Raw genomic sequence first — 14,102 nt, 5'->3', positions numbered from 1 at the left:
AGACAATACCAGTCAGGCATTATGTGGCCAATGCCTCTGTGGCAGCCAAGTGTTTGTTTGCTCTTACTCTCCAAGAATCAGCTCCATCTCTATTCTAGACTGAGAGGAGATGGGGAAGCTTGTTGTTCAGGTGTACTTAGGGAGCCTAGTCAAGTGTTAGCATGTTGATTGAATCAGGCCATCATCTTTTCCCATTACATAGTTTGCTTTGGCATTACATGTCACATGAAGAGCCATCTGTTGCCCTGAACTCTGTTGGAGGAAAGATAGAAAACAATGATGTTATGGCACTAGTGGAGTTTAAATATTAGTACTGTGCGGGTGTGTTAAATAGAGATGTGTCTTAACTGCCATTGGATCAAGAATGTGTCTTTTGAATTATCTTGATTGGTTATTTAAAAACAACTTTTGAATCTAAATAAGCCCCAGGAAAAAATCAGTTTCAAAAACTTTATTTTTACATTTTACATCCAGAGACTGGATAAATCCAAGTTACCATGTCATGCACAGAACCTATATTCTAAAGATGACCATAAACACAAAACAGGAAGCTTGCTTCTGTCAGCACTGAAATGTAATGCACACCGCAGGTTCCTGAAGCATTTAAAACTAAAACCCACATTGAACAATATGGAAACCCTAGTTCTTATCATTATGGAATTTATCTGGCCTAGAGTCCAGCAAATTCTGCCTTGGGTAGGTGATACAGAAGTAATGACCTTTCATTTTTGGCTTAGTCAATAACCATCTTGTATTAACATATCCGTTTGAACTTCCTTTCTTGGGTAGGAAGCAAGCCAACTTTTCATCACAACAGAAGTTAGGTCTCTTCAGTAACAAATTTCATCTCCGCATTACGGGAGCCTGAATGCATGCCATTGTCCCGTACACGCTGGCGGAAGAAGAAGGGGAACGCCTTCTTGAAGGATTTGCGGAAACTGTCTCCCATGAAAGCATAAACAATGGGGTTGAGGGAAGAGTTAGCATAAGACATGCAATTAGCCCATGTCTTAATCTTATAGGTCTCATAGTTCGCCTGGAAATGGAGATAGAAGCCCTGAAAAAGCAGGTAGAACTGGATAGGACCCCAGCAAATGGCAAAAAGAAGTACAATCACTACAACCATCTTGGAAATCTTCGCTCGCATGGCAGCGGAGCGTTCAGAGAGATGTTGCACTTGCTGGAAATGAACAGAAAACACACGAATAGTGTTTATGGAGAGTCTGCCAATTGAGCGGCAAGAGCAATTGCCTGTTTAGCAGGAAAAAAAGACCTACTGGTTTCAGATTCAGGAGGAAGACAATTGCAATTTTAGTCAGTCATAACATTGAGGGGTACCTAGTGAAAAAAAACAGCAGCTTTGGAATCTCAGCTTTCATCTTTTCAAAAAGAAAATATCCCAAATTTGTGGAGTATGTATCTTTGGAGAGATGTTGACCAGGGAATATGGGAGGCAAGTGGTAGAATCTCAGTGAAATGCGAGGGGCCCAGCAGGCCTTCTACAGGTACTTCGATACTCTGCCCATGCCAGGGCGATGGTCCCTCAGGTCAACCCAGACTCCTGGCAATGCAGGAACAAGTCCATGTAGTTACACAATAACGTTTTTGGAAGTGGCTTGCCAGTACCTTCTTGCTAGGGCTGACAGAGAGTGACTGGCCCAGAGTCACCCAGCTGGCTTTTTGACTCTAAAGCAGGACTAGAATTCATGGCCTCCTGGCTAGCATCTTTAACCATTACACCAACCTAGCTACCTTTTTTCTGAGGGGGGGGGGAATGTTATTTGCTGATCCTTACATTGACAATCCCTCCACTAATTAGTCATCTTATGTTCCCACTTATTACAAAATAATGACAATAGTAATGTAAGACTTCTTCGGGAAAAATGATTGGGAATAAAATAAACTAAGCATACCTTAATTTTTTTGCTGCATAATTGACAGGCAGTGTGAAAAAATTCAGAACACATAGGATATGTATTATTACTGTATATAAACAGTTGAAGAAGACAAAATGAGAATTGATGAACCCAAATATTCTATGCAAGTCCAAAGAACCTTATACATTTTCAAATAAGGCTTCAGCAATATAGGAACATACAAAAATATGTGCATTTTTCCAGGTATTTTAGATATAAAATTAAATAAGAAAAGATATATGTTGTATTTGACTCAATATTATTTTATTATTAATTAAAATCAATGTATTTGTTATTATAAATGGACACCAAATATTAAAGCATGATTTATTATGCATTTATGAGCCACAACAAATCTGTTGAGGATTCCTCAGGCTCCTAGTTGACTTTAATTATGCTTAAAGTAGCTTAATTAGCATATTATACTACATGAGCAAAGAAAATGATTCTAACCCTCACCAAAACCTATTACACACATTAGTAACTGCATGAAATTTATTCTGGCTATACCTAAGCAATGTATGAGAGAGAACAGGTTCTTAACTTTTCTTTTAGATTTTTTTTTAACATTTGGTATAAATTGCTTAAATTACTTGAATTGGGCCTTTTTTTTTTTTTTTTTTGGTCATACGGAAGACTGCAGGAGTTATACAAATCTGACAGTAGAAGTATAGTGACCCTTCAGTTTCTCTCCGCTACCTTACCTGGTAATCATGGTCCACTGGTTCAACCACAGGACGTCCAATGCGCTTGAGCATGATGGAGTAGCAGAAGCAAATAGTGAGCAGAGGCAATAGATAAACGCCCAGGAAAGTGTAGAGGATAAAGCTGCGCTCCTGGCTCTTGCTTGTGAAAGCTTCAATGCAGTAGGTACGTAAACCATACCAGTAGCCATTTTCGGTGCGATGATACATAGCCATGGGTAGTGAGAGAATGAAGGAACCTGGAGGTCACAGACACAGAACTCAGAGTCCTTTGAAGCAATGAGGCTCTGAATGTTAGAACAGTCATCTCAGAAGCTATGCGTTCTTGCTTAATGCATCTTCTCACTTACCATAGTTGAAAACAGGCTTTCTTGAGCTCGGTAGAATTCTTCTGATTAATTTTATCTCATAACTAACAACTGATACATGTCTATATCCCACAGAACATATGAAGATTAAACTATAAATGATATTTTCTCTTGCATAATAAAGTTTGGCTCTTATCATCTGATTTCAATAGGTATTTTTATCAACTCTGCATCTGCAAATCAAATTAGATTTTTCTCACAATAGCACACCTCTGCAAGTCTACTTTGTAACTCTCCTTGTATGTGCAAAGATGGAGAATGGTGACTCTGTGCAAGCTCTTGATGCCCATCACATGGTGACTGACTGCAGAGGAAGCTCTCCTCTATCCATGGAGACTTTTCCCAAGATTTTCCAATCCTGTTTTTCCAGTGTGTTAAAATAGTGGGTGAGCATGTAGAAAAAAAGCTCTCCATAGAATTGAGAAAAACCAAGAGAAGGATCCCATCTCTTGGGAAGGAGGAGTGGATGGATGGATGGATGGATGGATGGATGGATGGATGGATGGATGGATGGATAAGTATGGATGCTGATTTTCTAATGGAGATAAAAACTAGTCCCTGCAGTTTTCTTGGCAAGATTTCAGAAGTGGTTTGCCATTGGCTCTTTCCTAGGGCTGAGAGAGAGTGAGTGGCCCAAGGTCCCCCAGCTGGCTTTGTGCCTAAGGCAGGTCTAGAACTCACAGTCTCCTGGTTTCTAGCCGGACACCTTAACCACCACACCAAACTGTTCCTCGTATAATATATAATGGAGGTAAGGGAGAATATTTTTGAAAGTGGTATTCAAAACATTTATAAACCTAGCCCAGAGACAGAGGGATCAAAAGAGAGGAAACTGAAATGTAACCAAGTTCAAAAACCCATCTTTTAGAATGTATAGTTTTGTAATGAGAGTCAACAACTTGAAGTTTAAACAATCTGAAGATAATGGTTATCAAAGATTATTTTCAAGCTTGCCATTATTTGCATGTTCAGGCAAGATCTACTACTATAAGGTCAGTGCTGAGGAACATAAAACACTTCAAGACTAGAACCCCTGACTTCATCCCAATTTTTCTTTTTTCTTTTCCTCCATCAGATAATTAGCAGTCAGCATTACTATATTTGGGAAGTCTGGGGTTTTAAAGGCAAACTATTTATGAAGTCTTAGAAAGCTTTTAAAATGTTGCTCCTTGCTATGCTTACTAATATTGTTTTTTTGCATGTTATACCTTGTCATTTAAAATGTAACTACAGTAGTTTAATTCAAATAAATAGCCTGAAGGCAGAAACAGGCTGCAAAAAGTTACTAAAATATGGCAAGAGATAGCTAGCTTCACATTTTTCAAATGAATTTTAAAAATAAGCTCTATTTTTGGAGCAAAATAAAAAGAGTACAAATACAACAGTAAAACCTTCATTTTGGAGCATGGGGAAAGACATTCAGCAAAAAAATACGATAAAACTTAATTGCTGCATGACCAGCAATGCAACAACATCCACCTTGTCACATGCAGAAATCAATGGCAAAGCTGAGCGAAAATGGCCATCAAGGAGCAATAAAAGAAAATCAAATGTAGCCTGATATTCATATTGCATGAGTAAGATAGGTCATCAACTCTTTCCAGACCTTTTGTTGTTGTTCAGTCGTTAAGTCGTGTCTGACTCTTCGTGACCCCATGAACCATATTGCGCCAGGCCTTCCTGTCCTTCACTGCCTCCCTGAGTTTGCTCAGTTTCATGCTCATTGCTTCAGTGATGCTATCTAACCATCTCATCCTCTGCCGTCCTCTTCTCCTTTTGCCTTCAATCTTTCCCAGCATCAGGGTCTTCTCCAAAGAAATCTCTCTTCGCATTAGGTGGCCAAAATATCTGAGCTTGAGCTTCATTATCAATCCTTCCAATGAGCAGTCAGGGTTGATTTCCTTTAAGATTGACTGGTTTGACCTCCTAGCAGTCCAGGGGACTCTTAAGAGTCTTCTCCAGCACCACAGTTCAAAGGCATCAATTCTTCGGCGCTCGGCCTTTTTTATGGTCCAGCTCTCACAGCCATACATTACTACTGGAAAAACCATAGCTTTGACTATGCGGATCTCTGTCGGCAAGATGATGTGTCTGCTTTTTAATATGCTGTCTAGGCTTGCCATAGCTTTCCTCCCAAGGAGCAAGCGTCTTTTAATTTCAAAACAGTGTCTTTGCAACCCAAGAGATATTAATCAATTAGACAAATTCTAGAAAGAAGGAATGCTAAGCAGTGCAATTAAGACTGAGTGGGCTGATTAGCCATGAAATGCTGATTGACTGTTGGAAGGGAAAGGTGATGGTGACAGAATCCCTCTCCTGGATAACAGTATTCCATGCTGCAATATACAGAACTTGTTACAGAACTCATTTGTCAATCTACAGCAGGGTTCCCCAAAGTAGTTAATATTGATCCCCAACGGTTGATGGGACTATCCAAGAGGTCAATGTTGTTGTTATTCGTTGTACTGTTAGTTAAAGTAGCATTTATTAAATTATTTTCATATAATAAATGTCAATGAACAGTCTGAAACTTCATGAAAGTGTTGATGGAGACCCTGATCTACAGGAAATGGAGTAGCCAGGTTGGGGGAAGGTAAGTCCTGGATTCTGACATCAACTAAACAAGTATCAGCCTTCCCAGGTAGACCAGACAGGAAATAACACCAGATGAGCTAATTCTACTTTACTGTAAGGCTACATTAACAGAATCTTGCAAGTCTGAAAGTACCAATCTCCCACTGTCTCCTTTACAGCCTGAGAAGCTAGGGAGGATCCCTTCTGAGCCACTTGCTCCATCCATTATGCAGCTGCAGGCTATGCCCACTCTTATCTGACCATTCCCTAGGCAGCATCTCTTTACCCTGTCTCTCAAGGTCTTTCTCACATACCATTACAACAAGAAAGGACTTTGGATGATGATGATGATAAATGAATAATAATGATTATGATTTATTAAATTTATATGCAGCCCAACTCCCAATGACACTGGAAGATTAGTGGCCTGAACTGAAATAATGGGTTAAAAAGTTAGGACATTTGAGTCATCTTGATTTTTATTCATTCTGCTTATTTTATGTACATGTAAATTTCAAAGCAATTGTCACACTTTTTGCCTTCGACAATACATTGTGACACTTTTTGCATTTCCTTTCCCTCTGACCTCACTGCTTAATTAATTAAGCAACTCCACAGAGTAATCAGTATTCAATTAGTTGCCTTGTTATGAGACTAATCCCAAGAAGATAAGCCTGGATATGTTGGACAAGGGTTTGCTCTTCCTTCCATCTCAAGCTACGTAGCCTCTTCTTTTTCCAGAGGTATAAATGCTCATAGATTTTGCAATTTGCACTCACCAATCCAAATAGCAAAGCTGACAGCCATGGCTACCTGGGGGGTTCGATAACGCAACGATTGCAGTGGGTACAGTGTAGCATAGCAGCGGTCCACACTCATAGCCATCAGAGTAATGCAGGTGGCCTGGACGGTCACCTGGTGAGAAGACAACAGCATGTGGTGAAGACACTGAAATCTGAATGCACCTTTCAGCTGCTCGTGTACCTCCTTCTCCTTAAGGCAAGAACAGCACTATTCGCATACACTGTGAATAGCTTATAGCCCCCGCAGATCTATAACAGCTGAGAAAGGGGTGGCGGGAAGATGTAAACAGCCTGCGGGTTGCCAGTTCTAGCATACAGCTATGTATATGGCACCATTAAAATACATCCACCTGCACAGCATCAATTGTAATTATTGGAAGTAAAATTATAGATAGCAATTCTTCTACCGTTCAAGCTCACCTGCTGTAAGTAGTTGACAAATTTGCACATAAAGTCGCCAAACACCCAGCTGGGCAGGGGATAGAGAGTGGCAGTGAAGGGCACACAGCACACTAAGAATATGATGTCAGTGGTAGCCAAATTTGCTGTGAAAGACACAAAGTTGAGGTCAGCTTTGGCATAAGGCTAGTTGAGGCAAGTAATATCAGCCTCCTTCCCTGATTCAAGTCTTAAAGTTTTTGTCTAACACAAAGGATTCTGATTTCTCTGGAACTAAAGGGGGAAACTGCTATAGAAATCAATGTATCAGTACATCCCTCCTCCTAACTCCCTTCACTGCTGTTTCATGTTCTTCACTGGATTTCAAAATGGGGCACTTCAGTCTACATTTTGGTGTCAACGGGGCCTTTAATATTCCAGAAGAAAGAGACATCCCATTGAGTATTCTTGCTGGATATCGAGCCTAGATTGTTTGCTTCTAACATTTATTCATCTTTATCCATTTCTTGCATTTTATTTTCATCTCATCATCAACCTATACCTAAGGCAGGTTAAAGTCATTTTAGATGTTCTGGGGTTAAAATAGTTATCTCTTTTTTTTTTTCTTTAACCATATAACAAGTCACGGAAGCTTTTCTCTGAGTGCAACGTGACATGCTTCACCAACTATTTGGTTGATGGTGCATTCAGGGGACCCCTAGGAGGTGGGATCAGCCCAGTACCTGTAGATTACTTCTGGTTGGTGTGGGAAAGCTCCCTCCCCTCCCGGGTCATTATGCTTTGTGCAACGAGAGTGTCCAGATGTTTCCAGCAAGCCTCCCCCATACCCACAAGGTCTCCCAGCCAATCTCCTCCTTGGAGATTTGGATCAGCTTGAGTAGCCACTGCCCCAGGGAATGCAAGGAGAAAGAGGATGGAAAGAGTGTTCTTTCTCTGCTGCTTCATGGCACACCTCCCCATCTCCTGTCACCTGTTTTCAGGCTGCTTTGGAATATGGGTTTACCACTCTGAGAGGATGGCAAGAGAAGAAGAAAGAAATGGCTCTTGACCTGCCAGATAACTTATCTCACAAAGCAGATGTGTAGGGCTGGACACCTGGTGGGTTAAGAGTCAGATCCCACCTTCTCCTGCCACCTGATCCCCAGGCTGGGACAGGTGGCAGGAGAAGAATGGTAATCAGCTCCTTGCCTTCTCTTGCCCTCTCTCCTAGCCCTGCAGTTGGCTGCCACAGCTCGTGCAAAGTCTGGAGTGACCTTTGACAGATGGCTAAACCTGTCAAGGCTTACCTGATTCCCAGACTCACCCCTCAACCCAGAATGATTGGTAGTAGGTGTTTTCCCACTGACTGGAATATCTATTGAGAGGGAAGGAAGCAAAGCCGGGACAAATCAGCCAGTCCTTTTCCTTCGGTTGCCCTTTTCACAGTAAACAAGGACAGAAACATTTAACGGAATCCACAAGCAACAGTGTGGGCAGCAACGTTTTTAAGTGAGCTGTGGATGAGAGCCCCAAAATACTGTACAATGGTATTGCGCTACTAATTTCTACAGCTGTCATTTAATTTAAGGTGGTGCAGCACAAAAGTTAGGGGAACGGAGAATGTTTGATGAAGATCAGCTGAATTTAACCCCTAATTTTAGAGAACGATTACATAAATAGAGTACATTGTATATACCAAGGTTCTAATAGGGATGGAAAGTGGACTGGAGATTTGCTCTGAAAGAGGAAGCACACAGCTTTTGTCCAGACTAAATGTGCATACCTTTTTCATAGTGTAAAAATATTTACATAGAATGGCATACTTAATAATGCCAGATCAACTAGGGATATGATACAGACTACATCACCTCTTCATATTAATATGGTTGTCCAACTACATGAGCTACTGATAGCCGAGACCAAGGATGAGGAACCTATGGCTCTCTGAGCACCATTGGACTTGTATTCCCATCCCAGCCACTGTGGCTAATAGTGATGGAGGCTGGGAGTTGTAGCACAGCAACACCTGGAAGGCCACAAGTTTCCCAATATCATATGAGTTAGGTGTGTCATATGAAAATGTCCCAAAGCTTGGGACTGGGGATTTTGTTTATCTAGCTCCACTGATCATATCGTAAATAGATTTGGAATGTTCACCATTTTAATATGGTGAGGAAGAAATTTGTATGATAAAACCTGAAAAATGCATTGAGCAATACATTGGTTTAGATTAATTTCTGATTGATAAAGCAGTATATATTTTGAAGATTATTTTGTTAAAGCTAACAACAAATTGTCGATTTTTACCTGACAGTTGCTGAAGAACTTAAAGTGCAATACATCACTGTAATCTGGAAATGCAATAAGGAACAGTGAATGTATTTTTAAAGGGAAAGTATTTTAACCACTTGTCTGTGAAATCACTACATGTAATCAAAGCTAGTTTAAAAAATATTTTATTTACAACTCAGGCTATGTGGCAAGCAATATAATTCCTATCTTCAATTATTACAAATAAATGTAATGTGCTAGCAATGCCAAGCAAACTCACTGTCGTGTTAATTTTCCATTGTAATGTTACAAGCAACTGGTGTTATCAGTGGGAACTCCTGTAGTCTTAAATGTTCATTTAAATAATCTTGATGGAAGCTGATGGAAACGACTGGACAGAGCAAGAGCCAGGTCTAAAACCATGACAGGGATTACAAGTCAGGGCAGAAGAACATTAAACAGAAGTGCTAGAAGAACCTGTCTGCCCCTCAGCTTACAGTATACTGAAGGAAGTATGATAACTGATAAAAACTCTGCTGCCTTGGAACAAGCCTGGATTCCAGGTGAGCTCCGTAACTACTGAGTGGGGACGCGAGAGACGGGCAGCTCACTCACCAATGTAGAAGTTTGTAGCTGTGCGCATCTGGCGGTGCTTGCTGATGACATAGATGACCAGGGCGTTCCCCACCAGGCCCAGCAGCATGATGAGGGCGTAAAAGACCGGCACGAGCCAAGCATCGGTCAGAAACGGGGGCGAGGTCTCTTCTCCGCTGTGGTTAAAGATCCAGAACTGCATCCCAAGCTGGAAGGTGCCTGTGCTGGGCCTGGCGCTGATGGGGTCACCCTGCCAGGCTACGGTGGGCTCGTCCAGCTGGCTGGCCCAGGAGGCTTCGGGAGGCGGAGGCTCTGCAGCCCTGCGCAGGGGCAGCCGAGGGCTAGTGTCCGGAGACATCGGCCACAGCTGAGCACTCCTGCTCCCGAACACCGCGGGGCTGCGAGAGTCTCAGCTTCAGCAACTGTCTCTGAAATCGGAGCAGGACGAGGCAGGAAGGGGCCGAGGCGCGCAGCCCCGAGGTTCAATCTCTTCTTAGCGGAAAGCTGCACGGTACGTCTAGGCGCACCAGTAATGCAGCCGGCTGCCAAAAGTAGTAGGGCCAGGAAGACTGCCCTCCCCTTTCACGGTTCAGGACCTGGTCAGCAAAGGCCGCTTTCCCCGCCGTTTCTGGTGCCTCCCTGCTTGCTACTGCCGCGGCAATCGCCAGAGTTGGGCTCGGAAGCGCAACGGGAGAGGAAGCGCATTTTCCAGGACCGCGGATTCTCTCCGCGCCGAGCCTGCTCGTCTCCGCAGGAATCTGGCCGCCGTCCGCCCAGGCGCAGCATCCCAGGACTTTTCCAAGAGGCTCTGAGGCTCCGGCCGCGGGACTTAAGGAAGAGCGGCGCGAAGGGCGGCTTTGATTGGCTCCCGAGGACGCTGCCCGCAGATGGAAGAGGTTTCTCGCTGAAGAGCGTCTTCCTCGCGGCAGCCCCGAGAGGAATCGATCATCGACGGCAAGCGGAGCTCGCCGGAGAAATGCCTGCACCTCCGCGCTGCCGTCGGGTCCTGGGGGCTCCCTGGAGTTCTTAAAGGAGAGCGGGGGCACCTAAGGCTTGGCACGCGCGGCTTGCCGTCAGTGGGCGGGGGTCCTGCTCTCTTGGGCGGGCGAGGCCGCTCAGCCTTGCTGAACTGTAACTCCCGATGTCCCTCGCCGCAGGCCAGGCTGGCTGGGGCTGCTGGGAACTTTCAGTCAAGACCCATCTAGACGGCGTAAAACTTTGGTGGATCCTGTTCTATCCCTCTTCCATTTCTTTGCACGAGGAGGTGAAAACTGAGTGAGTCAGCCAGCAAACAAACAAACAAACAAACAAACAAAAAAGATAAAAACATATCCAGTTTTTCCTTCCCACTGCATACCCAGATTAGTTAAAAGTAAGCTGATGAGTAGTTTACTTCTTTTCTTTTCCAATATTTGTCTTTTGAAATTTTCCAAATGTGACGAAGCACATTGCAACAAGAATGGGGGGGGGGGGTAATAAAATCTTCATGGGAAAAAATTGAGCTCACATGTGAAGAAATACTTTTTCTCTCATATTGGCACTTACACAATGTATGTATTTGACAGTAAATGGGGGGGGAAAAACCTCACTGAATTCTGACATTCTCTGACCATTTTAAAGTTTTTAGGAGAACACTGAGAACTGTAATAAAATCTTGTAATTCAACAGTAAATATTTTTATTAAATGTGCTTGGAAAATAATCACATCTGAATCCCATATCGTTCATCTCAGAGGACCGTCTATACCATAATTGGTTTCTAGGCTGCCAAAATAAGTTCTGTGGCACAATCATTTCTAACATTTCCTGGTTAATTTTAAATTAAGTCAAATGCCCTAGAAAATGACCAATCTTTCCCGTGTGGTGAATGTAAGAAAATTCTGTTACATATACCAGGAAATTCTGTTTCTGTGTGTGTGTGTGTGAATGGAAAAAATGAAGCAGAAGAAAAGCCAGAGCAAATAGACAAGAGATTTACAAGCATCATAACATTAAATAAATTCAGTTTAAATTAAGTTTGGTGTAGTGCTTAAAGCACCAGGCTAGAAACTGGGAGACCGTGAGTTCCAGTCCCACCTTAGGCATGAAACCAGCTGGGTGACCTTGAGCCTGTCACCCTCTCTCAGCCCTGGGAAGCAGGCAAGGGCAACCCACTTCTAAAAACCTTGCCAAGAAAACTGCAGGGACTAGTCCAGGCAGTCACCAGGAATCAACACTAACTCAAAGGTGAATAATAATAATAATAATAATAATCACCATCAAAAAACAACTGCCTATCCCAGGTCCTTGGAAAGGACTTAATAGGTGGATAAAAATGCCAAATCCAGTCTAAACATCTGGCTGACTGTACAACCAACCATAATAATAATAATAATAACAACAACAACAAATGCACAGAAAGCCAGAACTGAGAAGACAGCAACAGACAGTAAATGTCACCTCTGCAAAGAAGCTGAAGAAACGGTGGACTGCCTAGTCAGCTGCTACAAGATCACACAGATTGACTACAAGCAATGGCATGACAAAGCAGCAACGAGGGTGCCTTGGAATATCTGCAAGACATACCATTTGCCTGCAAGCAAGAACTGGTGGGACCACAAAACAGACAAAGTAATAGAAAATGAAGAAGCTAAAGTGCTCTGGGACTTTAGAATTCAAACAGACAAGCATCTGTCACACACCACCCCAGACTTAACAATTGTTGATAAGAAAGACAAAAATGTCTGGATAGTGGACGTTGTAATACCCGGAGACAGCAAAATAGAAGAGAAAGAACTGGAGAATCACAAAATATAAAGACCTGCAAATAGAAGTAGAATGACTATGGCAAAAGAAAGCAAAGATAGTACCAATAGTTATAGGTGTCTTAGGTTCAATCCCAAAACAACTGGAGCACCACTTGAAGACCATCAGCGTTGACAAAATCGCTACCAGTCAGTTGCAAAAGGCAGCTTTACTTGGAACAGCTTATATCCTGCAATGATACCTTTAACACCATCAAACAACAACATCTGCCTATCCCATGTCCTTGGGAAGGCCTCGATAGGTGGATAAAAATGCCAAATCCAGTCTAAACATCTGGCTGACTCTGCGACCAACCATAATAATAATAAAAGTTCAAATTCTCAGAATAAAGTTAATTTTGTTCTATGTACTGAATACCTTAAGCCATTTTAAGCTACAGATCATTATTAAGTTAATGTATGAGTATCAGTGAAAGTAATCAGCAGAGCACAGTTAAAGGGAAAATTACAGGCTTATATGAGAAATCTATCAGGAAATTCCATTTTGGGAGGTTCAAAAGGGTAGGAGCTAAAAAGTCCATCCAAATCAGGGGTGGAGATAACCAAAACCTGAGAACACCAAAGGCTGAAGAGCCTACCTGGAAGGCTCCCTTTTTACAAGGGAGGGATGGAGGGAGGGAATTTTTTATTTTGCTTTGTTTTTTGGAGTTTTTCTGAGTGAAAGCCAGGTGAGAGCAAAGTCCCAACAGCAACTGAGTGGGAATCTATTGAATTTAGACAGCAGGCAAGGGAGGATCAGGGAAGTGAGTAGCAGCAGAGATTCCCTTTTATTTTATGAACTCAGAGGTGGATCGTGTAGATCATTCATTCATTCATTCATTCATTCATTCATTCATTCATTCATTCATTCATTCATTCCAGAGACGTTGAGGTTTACAGTCTTAAATCAACAATCAAAACATCTACAGTAATAACATAATAACAATATAACATTTAATATCATGAAACAAGCCACACAATAATAATAATATTGATGGAACAAATCCCCAAATAAATAATAATAAAAGACAAGATGGCAACAACATACCAACAACATAGTAACGCTGTCTGGAAGAGCTCCATCTTAAGTAACTTCTGGAACATTGTAAAAGATGGGGCAAGTCTGACTTCTAAGGGGAGGCTGTTCTATAAGGCCAGGGCTGTCTGCAGCTCCCCCCACTTGGCAAAAATGGAATACAACCAAGAGGTCTTCTCAGGGCAAACGTGCCAGACAGGCCAATTCTGGCTGAATGAGGCAGTCCTACAAGTATGTAAGCTGTCAAGCTGCATTTGGCTTTATAGGTCAAAAACAGCACTTTGAATTGCACCCAGAAAGCTATTGGCAACAAGCGCAGGGCCCAGAGCACAGATATAATATGTTCCCGGTGGGTGACTCCTGCCAGTTAATGGACTGCCCCTTTTTTACCAGCTGCAGAATTTGTTCTGAGGTATTAACAGAAAATGTGAAAATAAATCAAACAGAACTGATACATAAAATGGGTTTTCAGATTGAGAAGAAAGTAAAATATCTGGGTATCATTATGACAAATATGAATTGTATGTTATTTCAAAATTACTATGTTAAGACACAGAATTAAATTTAAAAAGATATGATAAGATGGGAAAAACTACAACTGTCATTGCCGGGGAGAATTTTCATGATAAAAATGAATGTCTTGCCCAGAATGATGTTTTTGTTTCAGACAATACCT

The 14,102-nt window shown here is 42.0% G+C and overlaps 1 protein-coding gene across 1 annotated transcript; it reads right to left on the bottom strand.

The window, feature by feature from the left end:
* Positions 1-518: 518 nt before the first annotated feature.
* On the bottom strand, positions 519-11,024 carry LOC103063077 (G protein-coupled receptor 54-like). Its single transcript, XM_007444336.3, has 5 exons — positions 9,630-11,024; positions 6,786-6,910; positions 6,342-6,477; positions 2,621-2,859; positions 519-1,180 (listed from the first exon to the last, which is right to left on the bottom strand). The coding sequence occupies exons 1-5, from the start codon at positions 9,964-9,966 to the stop codon at positions 821-823; spliced, it is 1,197 nt and encodes a 398-aa protein (XP_007444398.1). The 5' UTR covers positions 9,967-11,024; the 3' UTR covers positions 519-820.
* Positions 11,025-14,102: the final 3,078 nt, after the last annotated feature.

The sequence above is a fragment of the Python bivittatus genome, unplaced genomic scaffold (genome assembly GCF_059951505.1).
Source record: "Python bivittatus isolate LINGU-HERP-01145 unplaced genomic scaffold, Pbiv_v1 ctg000080_np1212, whole genome shotgun sequence".
Classification (NCBI taxonomy): domain Eukaryota; kingdom Metazoa; phylum Chordata; class Lepidosauria; order Squamata; family Pythonidae; genus Python; species Python bivittatus.
This window is presented reverse-complemented; position numbering and strand designations above follow the sequence as displayed.